The sequence below is a fragment of the Scomber scombrus genome, chromosome 2 (genome assembly GCF_963691925.1).
Source record: "Scomber scombrus chromosome 2, fScoSco1.1, whole genome shotgun sequence".
NCBI classification, from domain to species: Eukaryota; Metazoa; Chordata; class Actinopteri; order Scombriformes; family Scombridae; genus Scomber; species Scomber scombrus.
In genome coordinates this window covers 17,863,723-17,890,200 of record NC_084971.1, presented here as the reverse complement: position 1 = coordinate 17,890,200, position 26,478 = coordinate 17,863,723, and the positions used below count along the sequence as shown (strand labels likewise).

At 43.2% G+C, this 26,478-nt stretch overlaps 1 protein-coding gene across 1 annotated transcript in view; it reads right to left on the bottom strand.

Annotated features, from left to right (window-relative positions):
- pcdh7a (protocadherin 7a) overlaps window positions 1-26,135 on the bottom strand; it is a 37,968-nt gene extending 11,833 nt beyond the window's left edge. The window contains exons 1-3 of the mRNA XM_062431026.1: window positions 24,712-26,135; window positions 22,178-23,354; window positions 14,876-15,658 (exon numbers count right to left, since the gene is read on the bottom strand). Coding sequence (XP_062287010.1) covers window positions 14,876-15,658; window positions 22,178-23,354; window positions 24,712-26,135 — 3,384 coding nt within the window. The remainder of the gene's footprint in view (window positions 1-14,875; window positions 15,659-22,177; window positions 23,355-24,711) is intronic.
- Between the last annotated feature and the right edge of the window lie 343 nt (window positions 26,136-26,478).

The following is a 26,478-nucleotide window of genomic DNA, read 5'->3' as shown; positions in this document are numbered from 1 at the left end:
TTTCTGCAGCCCACCCGTCTTCTTCGCCCCCTCTCTTCTCTCTTCTGTCTTTCCTCTGTCTCAGCCTCCCTCTCTCCATTGCTCCCTCTAGAAGCAGGTGATGTAGAAGGGTGCTCAGCAGTATCTGACTATCAGGCCTGACTCTGTGAGAGGAATGATAATCACTGTGCTGCACTGCAGAGAGAGAAAGAAGAGAGGGAGCGAGGGAGAGACAGGCAGAGAGGGAGGGAGGGAGGGAGGAAGAGGGGGCATGAGGTAAAAGGAAAGGGGGGCAAGTGCGGCAGCAGAAAAGAGGGGGCAAAATAAAGTGGGGAGGGGAGTAAATGAGAAGAGGACTGCAAGAGAGTAGGACAAAGAGAAAAGAGGGAGAGGAAGACAAAGAAAGAAAGACAGAAAGAAAGAAAGAAAAAAGAAAATGAAAGAAAGAAAGAAAGAAAGAAAGAAAGAAAGAGAAAAAAAGAAAGAAATATGGAAAGAGGAGGATTACAGAAATTGAGCACTGCTTCAGTAACATATACCTACTCTGTGCCATGCTCCCTCTTTCCCTCACATAAACACCTCCTCCACCCCCACATCTTTTCCTTGCTGCATGCACACTCCAGCTCTGTCACACACACACACACACACACACACACACACACACACACACACACACACACACACACACACACACACACACACACACACAAACTCACACACTTCCAACAACACCAACCCTATCACCACAATAGCTTGTACTACAGCAGCCCCGTGGTATGAGGGAGAGCCTTAGCCTTGTGTCTGAGCATGAGAGAACATTAACTGCAGCAGCGAGGTCATCTGATCGGCACTATGCGGTCCCTCTCTCTCTCCCTCACTCTCTACCCTTCACACTGCTGCAGTCTTCTGTCGGCCCCCTTGTGGTCACCACTGGAACTACCAGCCGTGCTATCCACTGACACGCCTGTCCCGATGAACAGTTTATGCAGCGTACAATGTATGTAATTTTGAAGCTCGCTGGCCATAAATATCTTTTTTTCTTTCTGGGGGCAATTAAAGCCAAACCCTGTGGCCAGTCCTTATTATAACAGCCCTAACAAATTATTGTAAGTGTGTGGGTGTGTATTTTGTTTGTAGGTATGCAGTGTGTGTACATTTATGTAGAGAGAGACAGAAAGAGAGATCGCTTCACTGCATGCGGGTCTACTGCATTGCCATCCACCACAGCTTTGTTACCATCAAGCTGTCCACTCTGGCATTGAGCTTTTTCCCTTCTCCCTGTCTCCATCTGGGCTCTCCACCCTGCAGATACACACTGAAAATCACTGACTCTATTCACAGCGTCAGGCCTTTGAAATGTTTATCCTTTTGTGCAGCTGTAGCTGTCTATATAGGGGAAAAACAAAACAAAAACAAAAGCTCATAGAGTGAGATGTGAAACGAGGCTTACCGGACAAATGCCCATGACTCAGATTAGCTCCTTTGTTGGCGTATGTGTGTGCGCGTGTGCGCCCGCGATGTTCATCGCTTTCCACTGCTAGTCCCTAAAACAGTCATCTCTTATAATATCCATGACAGCAGTCATTGTTAAGAAAGATGCAAACAGGATGGTTGCGTACAAATGGCCTTCTGTGTGCACGCGTGAGTAAGAGACCATACATATGTATGCCTACTATTTAAATGGCATTTACTGCCCATTCTGTTTGTACATGTGTGTCTGTGTGTGTGTACCAACCATTAGACTAATAGTATGCGCATTAGGAACAGGCTTTTCCCACCCACTGCTATTGTCCATTAAGGTTGACCAGAGAAAAGTGAACAACGGCTTCACTGTGGGGGCCAGTGTATGAAGGAGTAAAAGTTAGGATGAGGCTAAAGATATGTAGTCGACACACAAGGCCAGCAGACACGTACACACACACACACACACACACACACACACACACACACACACACACACACACACACACACACACACCCTCCCTGTTGAGAGTGATTAGAAGTGCTGCTGTGAACAATAGACAGAGTCAATAAAGGACCTCTGAGACATCCGGATACAAGAGCAAGGTCTCTATCCCTCCTCTCTCCCTCTCCACCTTTCCTCTATATTTTCTATTTTTCTGCATCCTTGTACACACTCTCCTTTTTCTGTATGCCATTGTATTTCTCTCCACCAAAACTGCTCTTCCCCTTCACTTTCCAAACTATTCAATTTTTCCTATCTGACCCTCATTGTTCTATATCTTTCTCATTTTTTTTGTTGTCTTTGCCATTTTTCTCTTGCATGAACTCTGTCTCCTTCGTAGTGCTCCCGTCTTTTGTAAAATGGGCGGATGGGCTGAGTTGACAGACTCTGACACGGAGGAGCGCCACAGCAAACTGAAATCCATCCTGTCAGTTTAGAATCAGTGTCACTCATTTTACAAGGTTAAAGATAGCTTTGCCTAATGTGCTGTCAGATACGAACAAACACGTCGACACATAGGCCTTGCCAAACATTAAAAATATCACAAGCAGCAGAAGCACACATATAAACTGTAAAGTACAGAAATGCACACACACACTAATACATGCATGCTCTGCACTCCAGGAGAAGAGCGTGTTAACTCACCCACCTACATATAAATATGACCTAAAATAGTAATACAGCATATCTCTGTACTGGAGTATTAGATATTTCTGAGTGTGTGTGTGTGTGTGTGTGTGTGTGTCTGTGTGTCTGTGTGTCTGTGCGTGTGAGTGAACCCCATCTCAGCCCTATCACCCCCGTGACAGACACAGTGCCACAGAAATGTCTTGGGGCGCTTCGCCCAATGTCTTGACAATAGTCTCAGTGTGTGTGAGTGACAGAGAGTAGCTCGGGGACACAGAGGGGGCGTTATACTGGGTAGACGACATGCACGCACGCACACACATATACACACATCGGCAGACGCACACACACATTAAAGAGGGAAGACAGTGCACTCTTTCTCTCCCTCTGCGCAATTCCTCATTCCCTCTCTCCCTGACGCAGAGAGACTCAATCATTCTCTCACACTCTATCTCCTTTGACGCAGAGGAAAAACATAAAACAACTGCTCCCTCACTCTCACTCGCTTTCTGTGCGTGTGTGCGCGCGCGTGCATGCGCGAATGCAGACTGTATAATTAATATGGCTTTCATTTTCTTTGAGCTATGAAGTATGCTTTTGGTATGCAAACAGACTTCTTGTATGTGAGTGCGTGACTGTGCGTGTATGTGTGTGCGTGCCGTTTGAGTGCAGAGTCAGGCCATTGAGCGGAAGGAGAGGGAAAGAGGAGAGTTAATGAGAAAGCAGGGGAGAATCCAGCCCGTTCCCATCGATAACCTCACACCACACTTCAAGCATGTACATACATTGGCTGCAGTTTTGCAGTCCCCTTTGAAAATTATGGTTCGGCATTAGGGTTAAGAAACGACATCAGTGAATTCATATCCAGCAGAGTTTCAGAGAGCTCAGCCTTTGCTGAGAAGTCTGCCTGATTATTATGCGACTCCTGGCATTAAAAAATGTTTAAAAATGCAAATTATTCCACAGCTACTGCAGTAAGATAGTTAAACTGCAGTTGAAAAAAAATCATGTTTGTGGCACACAAAAACTACAGGTATATATTGCACTAATTATATTATTTAAATATACTGTTTTACTCTACAGTATACTAATATATGTCTATTTCAGCTGATAGGCTAGGCTTACAGTGGATCATTTAGGGATAGCACGGTAAAATAAATGTGTAATATACAAAAATATTGCAATGTTTACAAGCTTTGTGTCTGACTTTCATGTTAGTACATGAAGAATCCATTATGTTCATTATTGATTGTTATTATTATATAATTAATCAACTGGTTTATATAATGTCAGAAAATGGTAAAAAACAGGTACACTAGTTAACTTACTGGTTAACACCATTCCACATAACCACATAACTTCCGATGTATGTTGTACCCATATCTCTAACTGTTTCACAGCACGCTGAAACCGCCAAACAAACAAAAATCTTAAAATTTCCAAAACCCCAAACTAATTTGCTTGTTTTATCTGACCAACAGCTCCGAACCCAAAGACAGTTTATTTACATAGAAGACTATGAAAATTAGAAAATCTTTATGTTTGAGATGCTGACAAAGCTAGATCTTTTTGGACATTTTGATTAAAACAATTACTTAAAAAATTACAGTTGGTTTTGATCAACTAATTGATTATTCAGCTAATCACTTTGGAAAAAACTACTGCTCTTGTTACTCTGCTGTGAAAACCATGTATGTCCAAAATGTTGTTTTTTTATGGACAAAGCTATGAGACTAGGTATTAGTGAGATAATAAAATTACTTTTAATGGGAATTTATCACAATAGATGTTTTTCCCATCTATTGAGGACCAACATTTTACTTAAAAAACTTAAAAGATCTACAAACCAACTTATGTGTATATTATGTGTATATGTATATGTGCTTGTATGACTTCACTATATATTAAAAAGCTCAAACTTTGAATCAAGACCTTTGTAGATGCAAGTGTACCATCTAATTTCTGAACAAGTTAAGATGTAATGTGTATAAATTGGTTTCCTAACAATCCTGATCTCAGACTCACATTCTACATAAAGCCCCATAAGGGAGTAGGGAATTAATTATTAAACCATTCATAATGATCACATGAGAGTAACATCACTTTGTAAAAGTCACGCAGTGCCATTTTCCTGCAGCAGCGACTCAACATACACATGAAAAAAACACCAGGTTCTTTGATATTCAATTAGAAGTTTAGTCAGTAATTTTAAATTCAACGTTTGATCACACTTGAAACTTTACTTGCTGCTGCTGCTGCTTTGTGGTTGAGATCTACTGAAAATGTGGCCAAGCATGGTGAGCACGCTTGACTTCTGCCTTTTAGAAAATTCAGAAAAAAAACAGGGAAAAAAAGAAAAACCCATAGAGAGCATGTTGAGGTGAAACCATTGATTCAACATATTTTTGACGGAAGGCTTCCTGCAAAGGCTCTGCTGGATTTAAAAGGACTGTCGTCAGCAAAGGCCGGCATTAAGAAACACTCTTGCACATCAAATTCTAATCAAAGCCTGCTCTTTTTAACAGCCGTGAAAGCTTTCATGTTAACACGACACCACGACCAAAGCTTTATTCACGCTTTTAAAAGAGACTTACCGGTCAATGAGTATGTGTGTGCCTGCGTCTGACAATACACCATATCTGTGTCAACATACTCTATCCTTGCTTCTCATCTTACCGCTGATACTGTGTGTGACTCCCACAATCATGCATAATTTGTTTGTGATCCCCACTTACACTGTGTATGCCTGTGCGTGTTCATCTATGCATGCGCACAGGGATGTGTATTTTTTCCAGACCATCTCAGGCTGTCGGCTCAGATGTGAGCATTCTTTTATCCGGCCAATAAGAGGTTGCCCATTTCATCCCCATGGAAACCTGTTTGCGGCCCTAATTGGCAGATAGATTTGCATGACTTTGATTGCAATATTTTAGTGTGCTTGTCTTTGAGTTTGTGTGAAATGCTGTGGATCTGAGTAATGCTCAATAAGAGTGTGTTTCTTTGTTTTTGTTGGTTTCATTTCCATTTCAAGTGCTGTTAGTTGCCATCTTCATAATATCTCTGTACTTGTGAAACAGGAGAAAAGAACCTCCTAAATAATGCATATTTGACTTATGCCTGTGCCGTGTTGACCCATTGAGAACCAGCTTTACTGTAATGCTGTGCAATTACTGTGCTGTATGAGGCGCAAAGCATTGATTCAGAATACAGCTGAATTTGTCAAAGTTACATTTTTTGGTTAGGGAGTGCCTGCATGTAGACAGTTAAAATATGTTGTCTTACACATTATGGACGATGGTAGTAGTTGATGTTGATGATTCATTTATAATGTCCATGGGTGAGAGTTAAACATGGTGTGGTGTGAGTGTGTGATTCTGTAGTGTGATAGAGTATGTGTGTGTCAAACAGGTCAAACTATTTTAATGCATCTGTTTGAAGGCACCGGGGGGATTTCTCGCCACTGGCTTGACTGGCTAGTTCTTGTAGTTCAGCTCTATTAGTCTGTGTATGTGTGTATGTGCAGGTGTAACTGTACGTGCATGTATAAGTGGGCGTCACTTATCTGGTCTATTTCTGACATAAAAAATCATAAACTCAAACGTGTACATGCATACAAACATGCACACATAAAATGAGAGAGGCATGGGTCAGTAGTATAATATGGAGCATCGCTGCAGGCAGAGACCTGCCCACTCAGATTTATGTAACTTCAATAGGGCAGGTAGAAAGCTCCCATTCTTACTCTCTCTCTCTCTCTCTCTCTTCTCCTCTCTTTCTCTCTCTCTCTCTCTCACACACACACACACCAAAATAGCCCGAAGAGTCTGAACTAGCTTTACTCATGGAGTAGAGCTCCCTCCTCTCCTGTCTTCTTCTAACCCTAGACCCACATACCTCATTTCTATCTTTTTCAGTCCATCTCCTCCTTCTCTACACTCTCTCCATCAGCTTCTCACCCCTAGGCGGTACCTTAGAACGCATTCTCGTTTTGTAGCTTCACATCTACCCTACCCTAACCCTTTCCCCCTCACCACCACCCACTCTTTTTCCCTTCTTAAGTCAAGGGGACTGAGCAAAATTTCCTTTTCTCTTCTTCCACTCATTTTCTGCCTGTTCCTCTCCCCCTTTCTCTTCCTCTATCTCCATCTTGATCTTCTGATTTATCTATCTTCCACCAACAATTCTAAAACAGATGGCTACACTTAGCCTGGGGCAAAAACATTGTCTTTGGACTACAGCGCTACCAGGTCCAGTCTTTCGCACTCACGCAAGATCTAATAAGCTGATATCCGATGAGAAATGTGTTCTGATACGCCAGTAGCATAAATGCATAAACCATATTGCATAGTACAGATATTCACACCTTAGGCTTGTTCCTTGGTAGCATGCTTAATTTTATCCAATCAGAAAAATGAAAAGCAAAGATTAAAGCTGACTTTAACTGCAGTCTAAAAACAGAAGAAGGAGGGGGAGAGGGAAATGTTAAGAGCCATTTGCAAAATTTAAAGAAACTATTAAGTGTTATTAAAAAAAAAACTTTGGAATCATTAACAACATGTTTTGAAAAGCTGGAGATGGAGAGTGATGAAAAGAGATGAAACCTCTTAGGGAGAACAGAGAGATCAATCAGAGGGAAGACAGACGGAGGAGGGTGTGTGTGTGGCGGGGTGTAGACAGACAGACATTGGGGATGGATTGGGGATGGAGGGTTGGAAAGACGACACACATTTTTATTGGATGAGTTACAGAGTACTGCAGAAACAGACAGTGCATTCTATGGAATAGTCAATCATTCATTCTGTTGTGCTTGGAAATAGATTCTTATTCTTGTCATCTTAGTTTTGTAAGTTTGTGCATTTAACCTCCCAAAGCAGAGAATCACACCCACTTTACGCATTGATTGACTGGGAGGGCAAAGGTGTGAGGTCAGGCAGGATTTATCCCTCAAGCGCTTTTCTTTCTTTTCTTTTTTTTGATTCTTCATACAACTACAAACATCACTTAAAGTGTGTAACCAGGTAAAAACACAAAAACCATGAAAGCCCAAGAGAAAAAAAAAGAAAAAAGAAAAAAAAAGCATTATGTCTTTTCAACTATGCTGAATCCTTTAGAAGTGGACAGAAAAACTGTAATTATTTTACCACACAGCTTGTAAGATTAAGCTTGAAGTTACAGAGCAGAAAAATACACAAAAATACAGAAGACTGTTCAAACTTAAAATCCTGCAAGCACAGACTTGAATATACAAACCTTCGACAACAGAATTTACAGCTATAAGCTTCAATGTACAGGCTTACATCACTAAGATGACTCTTATAAAACTCAATGTTCAAGCAGACTTTTCATAAATAATTTCATGGAGTTGTCTAACAAAAAGAAGCTGAAAATGTTATGACAGTGTGGTTGGCAAGGTAAACACATTTCAGTTACTTCAGTTTACTTTACCTGAATTTGATTCAGATTGAGTTGACTCAGTCCAACTTGATTCCATACCACTTCAATTATTCAATTTAACCGAGTTGGGCTTAGTCCAATTCAGTTAAATTCAAAATTCCATTCAAGTCAATTTAATTCAAACCAACTCAATACCACTTAATGCACTAAAGATTCTTTTGTGTAGGTGGATAAAACCAGTTACAGGGCTACTAAGCCGTCTAGAATCCCTGTCTAGTGCGAGAAAGAGAGCTTTTGTTTAGCAATATTGGGTAAAATTGCTCAACCCACAGACAGCCATTAAGGTAATGCTGGAAGGCAGATGAGCTGAATGCAGAGCTGTACAATGCAGAGCAGAGTCTTGAAGAAGCAAATAAAAGGAAGCATCTCAGCAAGGGGCTTGCTATGTAGGTCTTTGTGTGTGCTCGAGTGTGCGTGCGTGTGTCAGGGAGTTAAAAGAGTGTGTGTTTGTAAGCCTCTACGGATATGTGTGATTCTAGGAGACAGAGTGTGCCCGGGCTTGTGCTTGTGATTCCATCCAGAGGGAATGGAAGAAGAAACTGATGTAAGAGCCAGAAAACTTTTCTCCCCGTTCGTGTGTCATCACGTTTTTATCAGAGTTCGTCTGCTCACGGTGAAAAGTGTATATGCATAAGGATCCGGGAGGGTGTGTAATTATGTGCTATTATGTACACATAAGAGCGTGTTTCAGTGGGCACGTTTGCGTGTGTTAAAATCACATGTCTGATGGTGTCGGCTATGTTTGCCCCTGCCTCAGCTTGTCTGTGTGTGTGTGTGTGTGGGAATGACATTCCCACATTCCTGCCATTTCACAGAAAGCTTGAAACAAAGGCTGAAGGGAGGAGTTGTTAACAGAGTAACATTATCAGCTGAACAGCTTGTCTGTATTATCTCGTGTGGTAAACAGCCAAGACAGACCGGGGACTTCCAATCACATTCCAGCTCTATGTGACCTTGATGTGTGAGGAAACAGACAATTTCTCTCCCTCTGTCTCCTGCAATCTCACTCTGTATGATTTCCTCCTTGATTTGTCTTTCTGTCTTTGTCCTGAAGTCCTGAGTGCACACACAGAACAAACATAAACATCCTTGATTTTATATATTTATGAGGATATTCCACTGACTTTTAGTCTATGACTCCTTCACCCTTTACCTCAATATGTGTCCCCTTGCCTTGCCCTACACTAATTTTCACTCTGATCTTAACTCAAAACATTTAAAGAAGAAAGATTGAGCTGATGCCCCTGGTGTGGTCTCAACATCATTTTCCAGTGAGGACATTTGGACTTAGATGACACATGGTGAGAGCAGCACAGCAGCAGTCCTCCGCCAGTTTCTTTACCTGATGCATTCAGAGGGGTTTTGACAGGGCTCACAGCCCAATACACAATCAATGTCTCTGTTCGTACCTGGCATTAAAATGTGTCTTGGGTGATACGATCACAAGTGGACAGCTCTAGACGTATTGTGATCTGATTGCTCAGACCACATTTGGAGGTAGCCACATTCTTTTAGTAGCGTGGATGTGAATGTGTCCTGGGCCACCCTGCTCTGGGTAAGTGGAGAGACAGAGAGAGCATCAATGAAAAAGAGAGTGAGAGAGAGAGAGAGAGAGAGAGAGAGAGAGAGAGAGAGAGAGAGAGAGAGAGAGAGAGAGAGAGAGAGAGAGAGAGAGAGAGAGAGAGAGAGAGAGAGAGAGAGAGAGAGAGAGAGAGAAAGCGCAGCGGCTAAAGGAATTAAATGTTATTTACTGATTGTTTCACAGCGTTATGAATAAACATGCCCCCACCCCGCACCGCTGCACAACCCTTTGGAGGTGCACCGTAATGCCTGATTTAGTCTGAATTCGGCATTAGAACTGTCCACTTGTGATTGGATCACCAAGACGCATGTTAATGCCAGATGTGAACAGGGTCAATGTTCTTACTCAATGACCACCCTGCTTCAAAGTGAGCTCTGGCATGGTAAATTTGTGATGTAAATGAAAAAGGGGCCAACCACAGGATTCTCTGACAGTGGATATGTGAAATCAATAAGAATTAAACAAATTACAACAGGATTTGTCTGTTGATCATGGCAAATGTCAATGTCCTACATATTTATGTAAACACATTGACAAGTGAGTGTGGGGATGTTTTTCTCTTCATTAAAAATTTAGTAAACCGTAATACTTTTTGACAGATGAGGTCCACTTGCTCACTTAACTACAGATGGTCATAATCAAATATTACTTTGGGGTCTTATGTGGCCATCAAGTTGCAGTGAAATGTAGCAAAACTTGTGATAAGTCACAAGAATATATTTAGTTTTGTTTTTCTCCAGCAGGTCCACATCACACTGTAGGCCACTGAAACTCTACAATAAGCAATGAACTATCAGTCAATGTGGTTTCATGTTTACAATTCTTTGTAAAAAAGTCAGTGTGAACATAAAATGGAACGTGTTTATCATGTTTTTTCTTTGTCTAGACCAATGGAACTGAACAGCAGGGGTGAAAGCACCTTTAAACTCAGCATTCAGTTGTAATGTGGTCAAGTCCAAAATCAATATTTACAGGGTAAGCATTTGTTCAACCTCCACAGCAGGGCACAAACACACATCTGTCTCCTTTTTTGCCGTAATGTTCGAACCTTTCTTTGACTCCTCTCATCATCCCACGTCTTTCTCTATGGCTCATATTCCCGCTGACTCTCACCTCCTGCCTGTCCCCTCCCCTCGCTCTTTGTCTGCAGGTCAGTAGATCAGTTTTCAGTCTGGCTAGTTGGGTGCTCCCCGCTTTGGTTACCTCGTCCTTCTCACCTCTCGCTTAACCCCACCACCTCACCTCCCCACCTACTCACCCCATGAGCATATGGCCAGCGGCACAGCCTGAACTTGCTGTGGCTTTAATAAATACATTGGTGTGTTGGTATCATCATGACAGGGGTCACAGGTTGGTTACGGTGTGTCCGTGTAACAGAAAGAGAGAGAGAGAGGGAGGGGGATGTGTGTTTCTGTTAGTTTCTGGTTGACAACACCTTTACCACTATGACCCCTAATGCATGCTGCATGTTATCAGAGGAGGCGTATGTGTGGATGTGTTCATGTGGTGTGCTGGAGTGTGTGGAGGGGTGAGTGTGAGTCTATGACAGACGCTCATCATATTTAATCCTGGAGGGATTTCGTTGAAATGAAAAGCTGCTTTTCAATTTTATAATCCAGTAGACCTAATCGCTTCGCCCACGTCCATCCGTACAGTCCAATTAGACGAACAAGACTGGCCGGATGAGTCCAATTCACCACAAACTCATCTCCATAGTGTGTCCTTGCTGTGTCAAAACACTGTGGCGCCCCGCGTCGTCAGAGCCCAGAGCTGACCTTCACCGTTTATTGTAGAACAGTGCGATGCGCAAAAAGCTGCGCTGTCAACCCACCTGTTTCCACTGCAGTCTTGGCCTTGTTAACGGGGGCATTGATTAGACTCTGAAAGTGTGCGTGTGTGTGTGTGTGTAAGTGAGTGTGTGTCTGGTTCGATTCAGCCTTTGTGGCACCGCAGTCTCACCCGCCCCCACACACGCTGGGTCCAGAGTGAGAAAGTGCTCACTACAGTAAAAGAAGAAGTCGCACTAGAGAAAATGCTGAGTCGAATCATTCTCAGAGGTCAGTGTAGGTAGGTAGCAGTAGTGGGGTGTTTTAGATTCACGGTGAGAATCAAAAGGAAACGTAAAAAGAAAGAAGAAGATGACTTATGCACTGCCATGACACGAATAACAAAACATACCAACCAAAGATAACACTGAGTTTAAAAAAAACCCACAACATTTGTTTTTAGTAGATTGAGGGAAGCAGACAGGAAAAATTGTTTTTCTATTGGAGTGTGAGTTGTGCATTCGTGCGTGTGGGAGTGGGAGTGGTTGGTAGCAGTTAGAGGGTAGAAGGAGGCCGATTTGCCCATATTGACTGCAGTGCCATGTGACTGCTGTGATCATTAATGTGTCCTGATGCCAACGGGTATCCTGATGACCCACATCTCAGCAGTCCACTCTCACTCTCTGGCTGCCACCCAAACCAGACCTCTCCCTCTCTCTCAGCCTATCTCGCTCACTCTCTATCCCCATTCCTACTTGTGAGCATATAGTCCAATCCTCTCTTTTACACATTCCCATCAATATCAGAGCTGGGTATCAAACCTCAATACTTTTTATTTTGGTACTAACCAAAATGTGTCTGTACTGAACATTTTCATTGCATGTCTGGTCAGAGTTGTTATCCTGTTCACTCATTCTCTTATCAGACATTGACTGATTTAAACGTAATTTAGCTAAATTTATTAACATTTTGTTCAATTGTTATGTTAGCTTTAGACAACATTTTATATTTCAGAACTCAAGCCTCTTTTGCTAAATGAAACTAAGAGGGTGTTGTAGAGAAAAAAATATTTATATCCCTCAAGGAATATAAAAAAGTACTTGGTACCTGTTCTGACACTTAGAATGGTAGGCTATCACATTGGCAGTAGTATTGAAAAATTACAGATGGTACTCTGCCCTAATCAACACACAGACCACACTTTCTGTCTTCAACTTTTCTTTTCCCTCCCTCTAACTCAGACACACTCTTATCGGCGGACCCAACACATTTACTTCACCTTCTTTTATAGGCTCACGCTGCCTTTTCTTTATCACTACCCTTCTCTCTTGCACATAGCCATACCCCACTCTCCTTCAGCTAACCTCTATCTCTCAATCCTGTACCTGCTCTCTTGACTATACATCCCCTATATCAGACTTTTACTTTCTTTCCCCTCCTCTACTGTTCATTTCTGTATTTATTCATGTCCATTGATATGGAATATCTTTTCTCTTCCACCTCTTTCCCCTCTCCTCAGTGAACAATTTAGATTCAAAATGAACCGACCGCGTTGGCTGAGCTGTTTTATCATCCTGTTGCCTCTCTGATGCAATCTTGCTCTTCATCCATGACGCCCATTTTTTATTACTTGCCTTTTTTCATTCGTTTTTTTTCCTTCCGATTTGGAGCACCCTAGTGGGCCTGATGATGTGCTGACTTCAGATGAACAGTTTTTAGAGTTTTCACTGACCCAGTAAAGTAGCTTTGAAATTCAAAGTTCCTTCCCCCATCTCGTTTACTCCATCTTCCTTCCCTCCTAACCTCCTATAATTCTCTCCCACTCCTGATCTAATGTTATTCCAAAGTCTGTCAGCGTCCCAGTTCCTACATTTGGCACAAACTTGCCACCTATTACTCCCTGAGCCTATCTCTCATTTGCACTCACGTATAAAATGCATATGGCTTCATGAAATAAGCGGTCCCTCAAGCGAGTGACAGACACCCACTGACACAAACCTACTCATGTCGCTAAACTGGTTGTGTGTTCAATTCTGACGTGAACTCAGTCACGCACACCCAAAGTCTTAGACACACGCACACACACGCACACACACACACACACACACACACACACACACACACACACACACACACACACACACACACACACACACACAAAACCACTGGCTGTTGCATATTTTCGGGGTGGGCTAGGGAGGGGAGGGGGGCACGCTCCTCCACAGTAGAGGAGTTAATTACCCCATACGATCAATAATTCATTACGCTGTCAGTTTTATGGTTGTCTCTGTATGTGTGCTGGCATGTTTGGAGTGCACGTAAGCATGGACACCAAACTCTTCCAGTAAGCATTTTCTTTCCCTGGGAACGGCAGATTAAGGGGATTGACTCTGTAATGGATTAACCTCTAGAGTGTGTGTGAGTATGCTTGCGTGTTCCTGCGTGTGTGTTCAGCAGGATCAGTGAGCCCATGTATGAATTGATTAGCCCAAGAAGTTCCTCTCCTTCCCTTTTAATGACCACATCAGCACTTTTTCACCACTGTGAGGATAAATGTGGAGCTGTCCATCAAGGAAATGAGACACCGCCCCTTTAAGAAGGTTTAGCTGTCACTCAAATATCACTCTTGGGAGCACTCCTCATGGACTTGGGAGACCCTGCTGTGTCAGTGTGTCTACAATGATAGATGGTGCCTGTATGTGAGTTGCTTTGTGTGTGGGTAGAGGGGTGACTGACCGTCTCTATGCAGTATTTATTTGTCAGCAGGACTTCAGCTTTTAACTGCAGCTTCCTAAGCAAATACCAAAGCTGGCACATCCATTATCGATGCAACTGATATTGTTTACGGAATAAACGTACAGTATATACTAAATGGAAGAAAGATAACAGCTTGACAAGGGAAACAGAAAACAGAAAATGACCAATTACCCTGTTGGAAGCAACTCTTCGCCCACTCCCTCTGTGCCCTTACTCCAACTGAACTCCTCAGGGGTTCATATACATGATCACACACACGCATTCATGCATGCATACACAAGTGCGGATTTGCATATTGTTCGGCTACAGTAGGGGGTTGACTCATATTCTCTGCATTAGATCTTGCTAAACAGAGGGCTGATGTTTGACACAGAGCGCACACACGCTCTGACAGCAGGGTACCGTCACACAGTTCACAGGCTTAGGATGCTGACACAGACACACAAGCGCGTGTGCATGTGTGCGCACACGCTGACAGCTATTTTGTGGAGATAAAATGGTGTTTAGACGTTAGCGACGGGGTGTGCGGTACAGGATGTCAGCGGATAGGTGAATAAGAAGACATGAAGCCAGGGAGTAGGAGGAAACAGATCAGGAGCAAGAGAGCGGACAAAGAGCGAGACAGAGAGTTTGAAAGAACTGACTTAATGTCGCTGACTAATCTTTTAGATTGTTTTGAATAAAGAGAGAACAGACTCAAACCAACGACAGTATGTCATTCCTGTCCCTTCCCAGAACTCCTACCTGTTTGCTGTACTTGTTCCCAGTCTGGCAGCCATACTCTGAGCACTGGTCAGATCCCAGGGACATGGCATCAGCATTGCCACTGCCCCCACTACTGCTGCTGCTGGAGCCAGCACTCCCCACACAACCTCCATTGCCCACAAAGGTGTTTGAGGGAGGTAGCTCCTGGACTGCCTGATGCTTCTTTCCCTCAGCTGGAGGGGAATGGGGCTGTAGATTCACTGCAGGGAGAGGTGAGCTGGATTTGTAGTGCCTGGCCAGATCTGGGCTTGACTGGTGCCTCCTGCCACCACCCATCCGTGGGCTGCTGGGGTCACCGTCCACAGCGCAGTAGCGGGCTGCCAGGCGCTCACTAGCACTACTAATATCCTCGTCATCGTCGTCATTGGCATGGCGACGCAGACCGTTAACTGTGACAATGCCGCTGTACAGTGATCTGTCTGACTTTCCTCCACCTGCTGCTGCACTGCCGCCACTTCCGTTGCGTTTGTCCCGCCGAGGTTTGCGTCCACGGTCTGATCCCCCACCACGGCCTGCCTGTGGTTGAGCCCCTGGAGGACTGAAGAAATCCTCCTCTGGCTCCTTCTTACCAGCCTCATAGCCATTCTTGCCTTGAGCTCCACACTGCCGAGCTGTGACTACAAGGAGGATCACAAGGATAACCGCTGCGGCTCCAGCTAAGACACCAATAGCTACACTGAGGCGTTGTTTCCCTAATGCACGCTCACTATCTGGGTCTCCGGCAATGTCCAGGGATAGTGGGGCCATCAGGCTTCGGGCCACCTGGGATTATAGAAAGAAAGAAGAGCAGGAGAGTGAGAAAGACAAAAACAAGAAGAAAAGGCACAAAAAGAGACAAACCATCAATAAGAAAAAAAAGTGTAAAATAGCGACTGTGAAAGATGACACAGTGGGTATGAGCCACGGAGAAACATCAAACAGCATTTTCAACTTAATTAAACTCATCACTGTGTTTTAATGGGATGGGGGGTGTTTGTGTGTGTGTGTGTGGGGGGGGGAGTGTTCCATTATTCCCAGACACACAGATTGTCACTAAATATATAATTGCTGTTGCTTCACAGTTGCAGCATTTCAAGTTGTGTCTGTAATCTGGTACAGGAAATGCCTAAGATTATGCTGCTTAAAGCTGATTAAAAAAATAAAAGAAAACTTTAGACATTGAGGTCAGACAGTAAAAGGAGGGAAAGTAGGAGAAACTGTCAATAAATGTGCAAATTAAGGCAAGATAGATGCTATGACTGTATCCCATACACAAACACATCTACTGTCTCATCAATGAACAATGTTCCTATTGTAAATGACAGTGTAGGCGTGGAATTGTTAAGGATTTGCTATCACCATTTTTTGGCAGTGAGAATTGATTGGTTAGTCAGATAGAAGGCTACTGTAAATATGTATGCTTCATGAAATAATATTTAGAACAATTTTCCTTTTGTTTCTTCAGGGTCTGGAGTTTGTTGTTCTGTTACGCACATTACATTTTTGTTGCGATGAAATACTAATTCACTTAGATCAATATATATTACACTTATAAAATACTGAAGGTTTTAGAGAGACAACCATGGTCTTCTATTATAAGCACATACACAGGGATGAGTGCATATACACACACAAACACACACACACACACACACACACACACACACACACACACACACACACGCTCTGAGCTTGTACACTAATAAAAGGATCATTACAAGAAAGTGGGTTATGCTGAATCACAACACGGCCATTACTGGTTATGGAGCCTGACTCGGCAGGAGACAATGAGGCTGTGGAGTTCGGGTCTGCAGAGCCATGCTCGTAATATGGGACAGGGTCATGAATCTGAATATGCCTAATCAATACATAGCAACTATGTTGGAAAAATCATTAGGAGAGACAACACAAATGCAGAAACACACGGACACACTGATGTATGCATGCACCTATACAAGTCCACACAGACTGTAAGCTGTCCATTAGTGAGACAACTCATTCTGCAGCCCTGACACCTCATCTCAGACCTCACACAACAATTCCTTTGGCCTGTCAAGGCTGGAAATTATAGACTCATGTAATCCCTGCTGCATTATGGATGGTTGGTAATAAGGGTTGCAGGAATAAACGGAAGACAGACAGTAGGTGACAGCAAGAGAGAGAAGAAAGATTTGAGCCTGTGTGGTTTGGAATAATCAAATAAAATAAGTATAACCTGCAGTATTGGTAATGCTGCAGTGAGTGCTGCTCACACAACTGCACTATGTAATTTGCTTATTGCGTTATCCAAGTCATATTAGGCTTACTCATATATATTCACTCTCACTTCTTGGAACCCCCAAGCTAAGAATGGGACTGTGTTATATTTCATTGTTTCATCACCATCTTTCTCTGGGTTAAGTTTCATTGTTTTTGAGCAAGTTGTGTTGGTTCTATTCCATTATTCTGCCTCCACTGCAGAAGGCCTCTCCGCCAGGCTCCGCTCTCCCCTCAGCCCTATTGTTCTTCTTTTGCCTGCAGTATTCCTTTCCATTCTCATTCTGCAGGGCATCTCTCTGGCATAGCGCATCTGTGAACTGTCTGCTGTATTGTGTGTGCAAAAGACAAGAGAAAATAGCGATGCACTGCCACAACTGACAGTTTAACAGCCAAATTTGGGGTTGGAACTGTGTGAGTGTGCATATGAGATGGTGAGAAGCATTACAGAGTGCAAGGTGTATGGTAGTGAGTCAACTCTACTGAGTGCAAGCTATGTATAGCCATCCAAGTGAGGTGTATATACAATATATGTGTAGGCACGCAGGACATTAAAGTGTTCAGCAGGATAAGGGGCTGCAGCCTCCTCTACCTCTTCCGAGTGCATCCCTCTGATGCATCCCAAACTCCCTGTGGAATCTTCCATTCTGCTGCATGTGCTTTGTTCCGGCTGGGCTTAACACCACCATCTATCTCTTCCACTCTCTAAGGATTCTGTTATCTGCATGTCACTGCAGAAGCCGATTCCTGTGACCAAGACAAGGAGTTCTCTCCTGACCACACTATTGACCCAAGCTTAGAAAGTGCCTGATCTCAGTTGTAGTTCAGTGCATTTACAGCACAGTGTAAAAACAGAGAACTGTGGTTTGGTGGTTCCTAGCAATTAATTGTATTAAAGAAAGCGGACTGTAATTATTCAAAAACATGAAAAAAAACATTTCAAGACAAAAATCTCAGGTTTTAACATTCTTACAACACAAGATGTAAGAATGTGAAATATTATGACTAAAAGCTGTACTCTGATTCACAGTGTCGTGTACGTCTGATGAACAAAGCACCGTAAAGTTTCCCAGATGACAACCATGTCTGAAATCCAACGAATAAATTCCTTCTTCCTCTACCTTCTCACTCTGCAGCATCACATTGTAGCTAATTACCCAACATGTGGTACACAGTACTGTTGGATAGAAAAGACTGGAATAATTTTCTGCCGCGGTGCTGCAGCAGTAGCAGCCGTTTTCCTTTCCTAATTACTTCTGGCATCCATCCACCACTCAGTTTGACTTCATTATGAGATGGAGGTATTCTCCCGTCAATGACTTCTACTCAATTACTCTGCCAAGTTCCTCCCTACAATCAAACTAAACTATGCATATTGTAATCAAAGGCAGCTTTTATACCGGCTTGGACATATTACACCCTATTGTTCGATTCAATGGGCCCGGTCATTTAGGCACATTGCAGTTAATTCCACCTGTCAACACCATTGTTCCACTGCTTACCAAGTGTTCAGTTCTAATCCTCACCCCCTTGATTGTTGTATTTGTACTTTTCATTCTACTCTTAAGTGACAGCGTTACATTCAGGAGGTGTTCCACTTACTGGCTATTGCTCAAATACCATACTTTCTTTCTATACTGTTTGTTTCAAAAAAGTGCCATGAAACACAACATTTTTGGACGAAATGTCTACATATGAGGTGAGTTAAAACTGTCAGGCTGTGATTACACAGCCTGAGATTGCTAAAACACAGGATTTAGCCTTAGGTGTCGTTCAAAACATGGCTACAGAGAACGCAAAGGGCTCACAAAGCACACTGTTATTAGGGCCCGAGCGGCGACTGCAAGTCGCCTGGCGAAAGCCCTATTGAAATTGTAATGTTTATTATTATTATTATTATTATTATTATTCTTCCGACATTTCGTGCCCCAATTTTGCCCCTTTCCCAAATGCGAAAATGCTTATACTTTTGCACGGACGTCCGGCCTCATCCGAAATTCGATATTTTTGGGTGGTCGCACATGGTCGACGCAGAATGGCGGAATAGCGCCCCCTACAAAGTCCAAAAATGCCCATAGGGAATTTTGCTAACTTTGTCCTATGCTCACAAAATTCGGTACACATATGTATTATACCCACATATGCAAAAAAGCCTCTTGACCTCATGACCTCAACCCAACAGGAAGTCGGACATTTTGGTTTTGATTTTTCCTGCCTAAAATTAACTCCTCCCACAGCGTTCGCCCGATCAAGTTCAAATTAGGTACGCAACATCTCCAGACCTAGCTGAGCTTAAGTTGTGCTCTGCGCATCCGTAGGTCAAAGGGCGTGTCTGCCAGGGCTCAACTAACTTTGACGTACTCGCCATGTACATACGAGTGGCTCTCACGCCCACATACTTCATCCAATCAGCTTCAAACTTGCTGGACATGATGATGGCTCCGCCCTGAACGTCCCGATATATTAACTTCCCACGTAACTCATAGCGCCCCCCGGTGGTAACAGGAAGTTAACTAAGATTCATTAAAATTACATACTTTGCCCCATCAACTTCATTCAGAACCAGTTGGTGAAGCTACATTATGAAGACTGTGAAGCTACGAGTAATGGCGTCCGTGTGGCGACGCGGCGACCATCAATTCCTCGCCATGAAAATACGTTTGGCTTTTTGATGGCTTTATTGAAGTCGTATCATCATGAAAATTGGTACACAGGTCCAGGGTGCCGACCTCAACGTCTCCATTCGCTCATAGGCGATCTCACTCGTCTCGCCCCCTAGTGGAAACAGGAAGTGCCCTATTTTACATCATCATTGTGCGATTTCCACAAAACTTCACATGTGTAATTACTGTCCCACCCTGAACGCAACCGCTTGTGTTTTGTTACACTCTACTGTCCCCTGGTGGATGAACCATCAACCTCTCATAACTCCTTCATGCTTTGTCCAATTCACTCCAAACCTCACATGACTGATGAGTGGCCGCCCTGAACACACCAGACCACACCCGACCATATGTGTAACTACCTGTGACTGCCCCCTACTGGATGAACGAAACATTGCATTTTTGGCCTCCTTCCAGGTTTTTTCTCACTTTCTGCTTTACGCCACAGCCCCGCCATGCCTCAGGCCCCGCGGTGGCATGGGTGAGCGAGGGCCCGCCATCGCCGCTTGCGGCTTTAATTCTAGTTGCTATGCGACTGTGTAGAATATCTATAGTCTAAATGACAAATTAGATAAAATTGATATTACTTACTTTTCTTTATATAACCATATACCGTATATTACAGCATTTAATTATATTTTATTCTCTCTTTGACACAAGTTGATAAACCCAGGGAAGCAGCACAAAAATATCACATATGTGGTTTACTGTATAAAGGTGCATTTCCATTGTAAGGTGTGTCCTCTGCAGTCACTGTGGTTGCTTTTTTCATACAGGTTTGAAAGAGTTCAATAAAAATACTTTTCTTAAGTTTTTTGACACAAATGACACCATCAAGGTATTAAAGGATGGTATGGTATTTTGGGGTACCTACAAAATGGGTACTTTGACACATTTTTGCCTCTTTTCTATCATACTGTTCTTTTCCTCTCTAATGGGGTTTGCCCTGTTCACATCATGTTACATGCACAGACCTGACCAGTTGTTGAGGTCCTCTTCCTAAAAGAAAATATGAGAGCACGTTCCCAAAGTTCCAAGTGGGGTTTAAAACCACAAGCTGTTTGTCTCAGAACAAACACTGTAACCACAAGGCCACCGGGCCGATTTAATTATTAGTCAATACAAATTACTTTCTCTACACAAGAGAATTTTTAGTAATTATTACCTGTCAGCATTTATAGCTTAACTGAACATTTTTAAAGCATAATGGGATGCCCATTTGATTAATACAATGAGGAGAGAGAAGAAGAAAAAAAAGATTTGCACCAGCACAGCATAAGCTAAATTTGAACTCATGCTGTTGTAGTTATTTCTGGTATCCCAGTAATGTCTTTGAGTCTAGTCAATTACCTCTGCACCTCAGTGTTAATCTTTCAAGCCAACTGTAATCTCTCTGTGAAGTCCTCAATTCCAGGCGCCCACACAGTTTTACTAGATAATAACGTATGTGTTTGTACACATGTATTTCATGTTGTTTTCCCCTGTAAAGAGGAGTTTAGTGCAGTTTTAGTTACTTTGTACTCAGTCTGACCGATACAGCTCAGAATGTGCTGCATGGAACAATGAAAGCCCCTAAACCTCATCAATATTCAGGCCTATAGTGAAGAGACACTACTAAAGTACAACTTCTATTTAAATGAACATACTTCAACCTACTCTGTAATGCAAGGCCAAAACTGGGACAGGCCCTCTTTCTGCCTCTCTAACACAAACTCACCCCTAATGCCCTCTCTCCCTCTCTCTCTCCCTCTCACACAAATGCACACACACACACACACACACACACACACACACACACACACACACACACACACACACACACACACACACACACACACAAACCTAATGCTCTCAGCTCTGAGTTCAATGTACCAAGAAGATCCACTTCAGTAATAACAGTTATTTTAACCACACAGTCATTATAAGAATGCATGCTGGACAAAGAACACACTCTAGTAGGATCAAAACTACAAAGAAACTGGCATTGCCAATAACCTTCAAACGAGAAATGGGGTTCTTTATCTGGAACAAACACAGACACAATTATTTCCTCCAAAATGGGCAGAAAATTGCAACACCAGACTGTAGAAACTACATTTATCTCATTCTATCAATAAAATAATCTTCTTACCAGTTTAGATTAAACAGCTGTTATTACCACCCTCCTCCACTGTAATGTGTTACCACTGTGGCCAGTATTTGAATGGATCAAAGGACAGTATCATCACTGTCATTATTGGGTATCATTACCAACTCTGTGGAACAACAGAGGTCTGCACACACTAAAATAGGACATGATTTCTTGTAATCAAGTTGCATGAATTTTAAAATACTTTAGTTGCTAGTGCTGAAATCAACTTAAAAACATATCTTTAAAGATTACCTGTGCATCCACTAGGGTGGCGTTGGCCAAGCTCTCATTGATGAAGACATGAACCAGGGCAGTGGCACATAGAGAGGGCACCCCACTATCATTGACCCTGATCACAAGGCGATGCAGACCTCTGTGGCGCCGCTCCAGTGGTTCCGCCAGGGTAATCACTCCATTGGTGTGGCCAATCTCAAACAGTCTGAAGGGATTTCCCCCCACCAGAGCAAAGCGAAGGTCTGCATTAGGGCCAGTGTCTGAGTCTGTGGCTGTTACAGTTCTGACTATGGTACGGGCACTACTGGCAGGTGGAAGAAGGGTGTAGGACTCATTGGCTGGAGAGGTGATTGAGGGGGCGTTGTCATTCTCATCCGTCACAAAGAGTGAGACAGTGGCAGTGGCGGTTTTCCGTGGCTCCCCTGCATCCACAGCCCGGACACGGAAGGTGTAGGTTGAAAGCCTTTCACGGTCAAACGATGCAGAGGAGAATATAGTTCCTGTGTTGTTCTCAATGGAAAACACCTCTTCTTGCTCCTTCTCTCCTTCTTCTCCCTCTGTCTTGTCTCCTGTCTTTTTCTCATCAACTCCATTCATCTCTACAAACAGACTAAGTTCTGCATTCTCACCTTCGTCAGCATCAGTCACAGTGACCATGCCAACTGGGCTGTTGGCAAGCAAGTTCTCTTTGACGTAGAATGTAAAGATTTCCTGAACAAACTTGGGGGCATTGTCATTGCGATCGGTCACCTGAACAACAACAGTTGCAGAGCCTTGCAGAGAGGGTGTGCCCTTGTCCTTGGCAATTACCCGGAGTTCATACCTCTCTCGTTGCTCGCGGTCCAGAACACCTGTTGCACGGATATCTCCGTTATCTGCATCTATGTAAAATGGCCCATTAACAACAGAGTCCAGGGAATATGCAATCTCTGCATTCTTGCCACTGTCTGCATCTGTGGCAACTACAGTGACAACCCTTTCACCAGGTGAGTTGTTCTCAGCAAAGTGGACCTCCACAACACTCTGGGCAAAGGTTGGGGCATGGTCATTGATGTCTACCACCCGTACCATCAGTGAACTGTTGCTGGATAGACTGGGGCTTCCAGAATCTACTGCCACAATGGTAACACTGTACTCTTTGGTCACCTCATAGTCCAGCAAAGCAGAGGTGTGTAAGAAGTATTTTTTCTTGTTCCTGTGAAATCAATTGAAAAATAAATTTCACATATGTAGGGGTAAAACACATTACTGTTTGTATCCAAGCAGTGCTGCCACCTCTTAGCTGACTAGCCAACTAATCAATCATCAGGGTCTTGGTTGAGTAACATATTAACAGATGTTTGGCCAAAATTAACAAACTAGATTTGAAGAGATCTTACTGTATGACTACAGTCAAATGCAGAGAAACTGTAAAAGATTTTTAAATCAATTGTCTTAAGACCTCCTATTTCAACTCAGAATGTCTTTAGTTAAGGACAGCTACACATTCTAACTTCATTGCAAAGGTGTAGGAGGTAGTAGCAGCAATACCTAAAGGTCGCCTTTTCTATTTTCCTCACTCCCCCAGTTCAATAGCTTGAGGAAATATCTTTACAATTGACTTGAGAGCACTGACATTTTCAGTCTGTACTGCTGCAATGATGTTACCAAGAAATTTAAAACCCTCAATTTTAATGAATATTTTTGCTCAAAGTTTATAGATTGTATGACCCTGTAATCATTTGTAGCCTTAGTGAATGAGTGGCACCACTTTAACCAAATTAAATAAAATCTGCATGAAACAACACTTGAGCCACACTTCTCTGTGGATAATATAAATTGTTCAAACACTTCCTGGAGCAGCAGTGTGGGTGAGACTTACAATAACTGCATGTTGAATGTTTAGTTGGCAAGAACAGAATAAATAAACAGTGCTAACTCCTGGTAAACAGACACACATACTGTTTGTCTACAAACTATGTTAAGTTTTAAATTCCATAACATTTTGCAAAAATGCATTTACATAACTGGGAAGTTACTCAGAAATGAGTCAGGAACTATTCTCAAATTGGTTTACGTGTAGTTCTTCATATCAATGACTGTATAGTACATTACAGATTGCTAATTGTCATATTAATGAAGCAGTGTTGAATAAATATAGGCATTCTCTAAATGATCAGTTCTTAATTAATTTCTAAATGGCACATATCCAATAATTAAATATTATTTGCTTATTATGTTCGTCTTAGTTAATGTTTTTGTTCCCCTCAGGTAACGTGCTGCATCATCATACTGAGCTTTTATTTGGAATGCATCATTATTTTATGATTAGTTTGCCATTCCTTACCACTTTTGTGTTCCCTCGAGAAAAGTAGTGTATCATACAACCCAAACGACAGGGACTGATTATTAGATGCTGCTACAGATACTCATCAAGCAGTCTATTATCTTAGTATATCATATAGTCCATTTTTCAGGATTATTTAGGAACTACATATTAATAAGAAATTAGTTCCTGACTCCAGAGATTTTGTGTAGTTTACTGTAAAAGTTTAAAATATTTTTTGGCTTACCTGTCAAAGGCTTCATCTACAGGTAAGGGTGGAAGTGCTGTTTCACCTGCTGGCTTCAATGTGAATGGGACATCTCCTACAACTGTGCAGGTCACAGCACCATTCTCTCCCTGGTCTCGATCTGACACCTGCACCAGAGCTACTGGTGTGTCCACCAGAACATTCTCTGGTACTAATGCTGCTCCATCTCGTACTGGGATCCGTCCAATCTTTCGGATCTCTACAACTGGGACATTGTCATTTTCATCCCGGACAGCCAAAACTACTGTGGTTCGGTCAGTGCGTGGGGGCTGACCCCTGTCCCTGGCCATTACAGTGAACCTGAGCTGAGCCACCTCTTCCCTGTCAATCCTGTGAAGAACGCTCAGCCATCCAGTTGCCTCGTCCAGCCGCAGAAGTCGCCTGACAGATTCAGTGGCAGCTCCAAAGACATACTCCACTTGCCCATTGACTCCAATGTCACGGTCTGAAGCTCTGACTTGGAGGACAGGTGTACCTGGAGGAGCATTCTCTGCCATTTCTGCCTCATATGTTGACCTTTCGAACTGTGGGCTGTTGTCATTCACATCAGTGATGGAAACACGAAGCAGGGCTTGGGAAGAACGTGGGGGGTTCCCTCCATCTCGAACCCGGAGGACAAGCTCATACGAGTCTTTTTGCTCACGATCCAATGTGCCTTTCACAATAAGCTGTGGTTGTTTTTCACCATCTGGTATATCTGCCACTTGTAGTTCAAACACAGTGCTCCTGGCTGCTCCTCCATTATCTCCACTTCTACCCCTCCGGTCCCCAAGTCCATCCACTCTAGTAATAGGGTTTCCTCCTGCTATGCGTCTTGTTGAACTTGACCCAGCTCCACCATCTTGGATCAGCTCATAGCGGTCGATGCCATTTCGTCCAAAATCCCTGTCTGTTGCTGTGGGCAGAAGGTAAAGGGTGCCAATTGGGCGATTCTCCTCAACAGAAAGTTGGAGGACAGGTGAGGGGAAGGAAGGGGTGTTGTCATTGATGTCTGTTATGACCACACGGCCTTCAAACAAATCTACCCAGCTCTGCAGTGGTCCAATCACTGACACCTCAAAGTCCAAGAAACATTCATTTTCATCAAATATCATTTGACACTGGAGGAGCTTCTCTCGGTCAATACGCCGCGGGCCTGTTGTCAGCTCACCTGTCACATTGTCTATCTTGAAAAACTCAGAGCCGCTCTCCAGGGCGAAGGTGACATCGCCGCTGCCTGTACCTGCCGTGAGGCCCAGGTCAGCGGCCACATTGCCAATCTTGACGTCAGGTGGGCCCTCCTCCGCTACCCGGTACCGGAGAGCTGAGTCGGCACCCGGTAGCTGAGTCAGCAGCTGCAGCACTAAGACCACGAGGCTGAGAGCCTGCGCCGCGGAGGAGTGCACTGCACCAAGCCTCTGCATGGCTTCTTCTCGCCTGTGTCTACCTCCAAGCTGCGGGTTGTCTCTTCTTTTATAGTGTTTTGTGGTCTTGTGTTCCTCACAGCGTGGGTGTTTGCTTTATTCTTTCTCACCTTCTCTCTATCGTTCTCTGCGGGCTGCCGCCTGAGGTCCGGGGAACAGCTTCTGCACTCCCACTATAGTTCACTTAAGCGGTGCAGGCTCCTTTCTTTTATTCTCCTCCTATACTCGGCAGTTAAAAAAAAAAACTTCTATAATAACTCCGGTGTCTTGCTGGGCTGCTCATGCCACAAAGAATCCATCCTGCTGCGTAAAAAGAAAAAAACTAATTCATCAGCCTTTGATT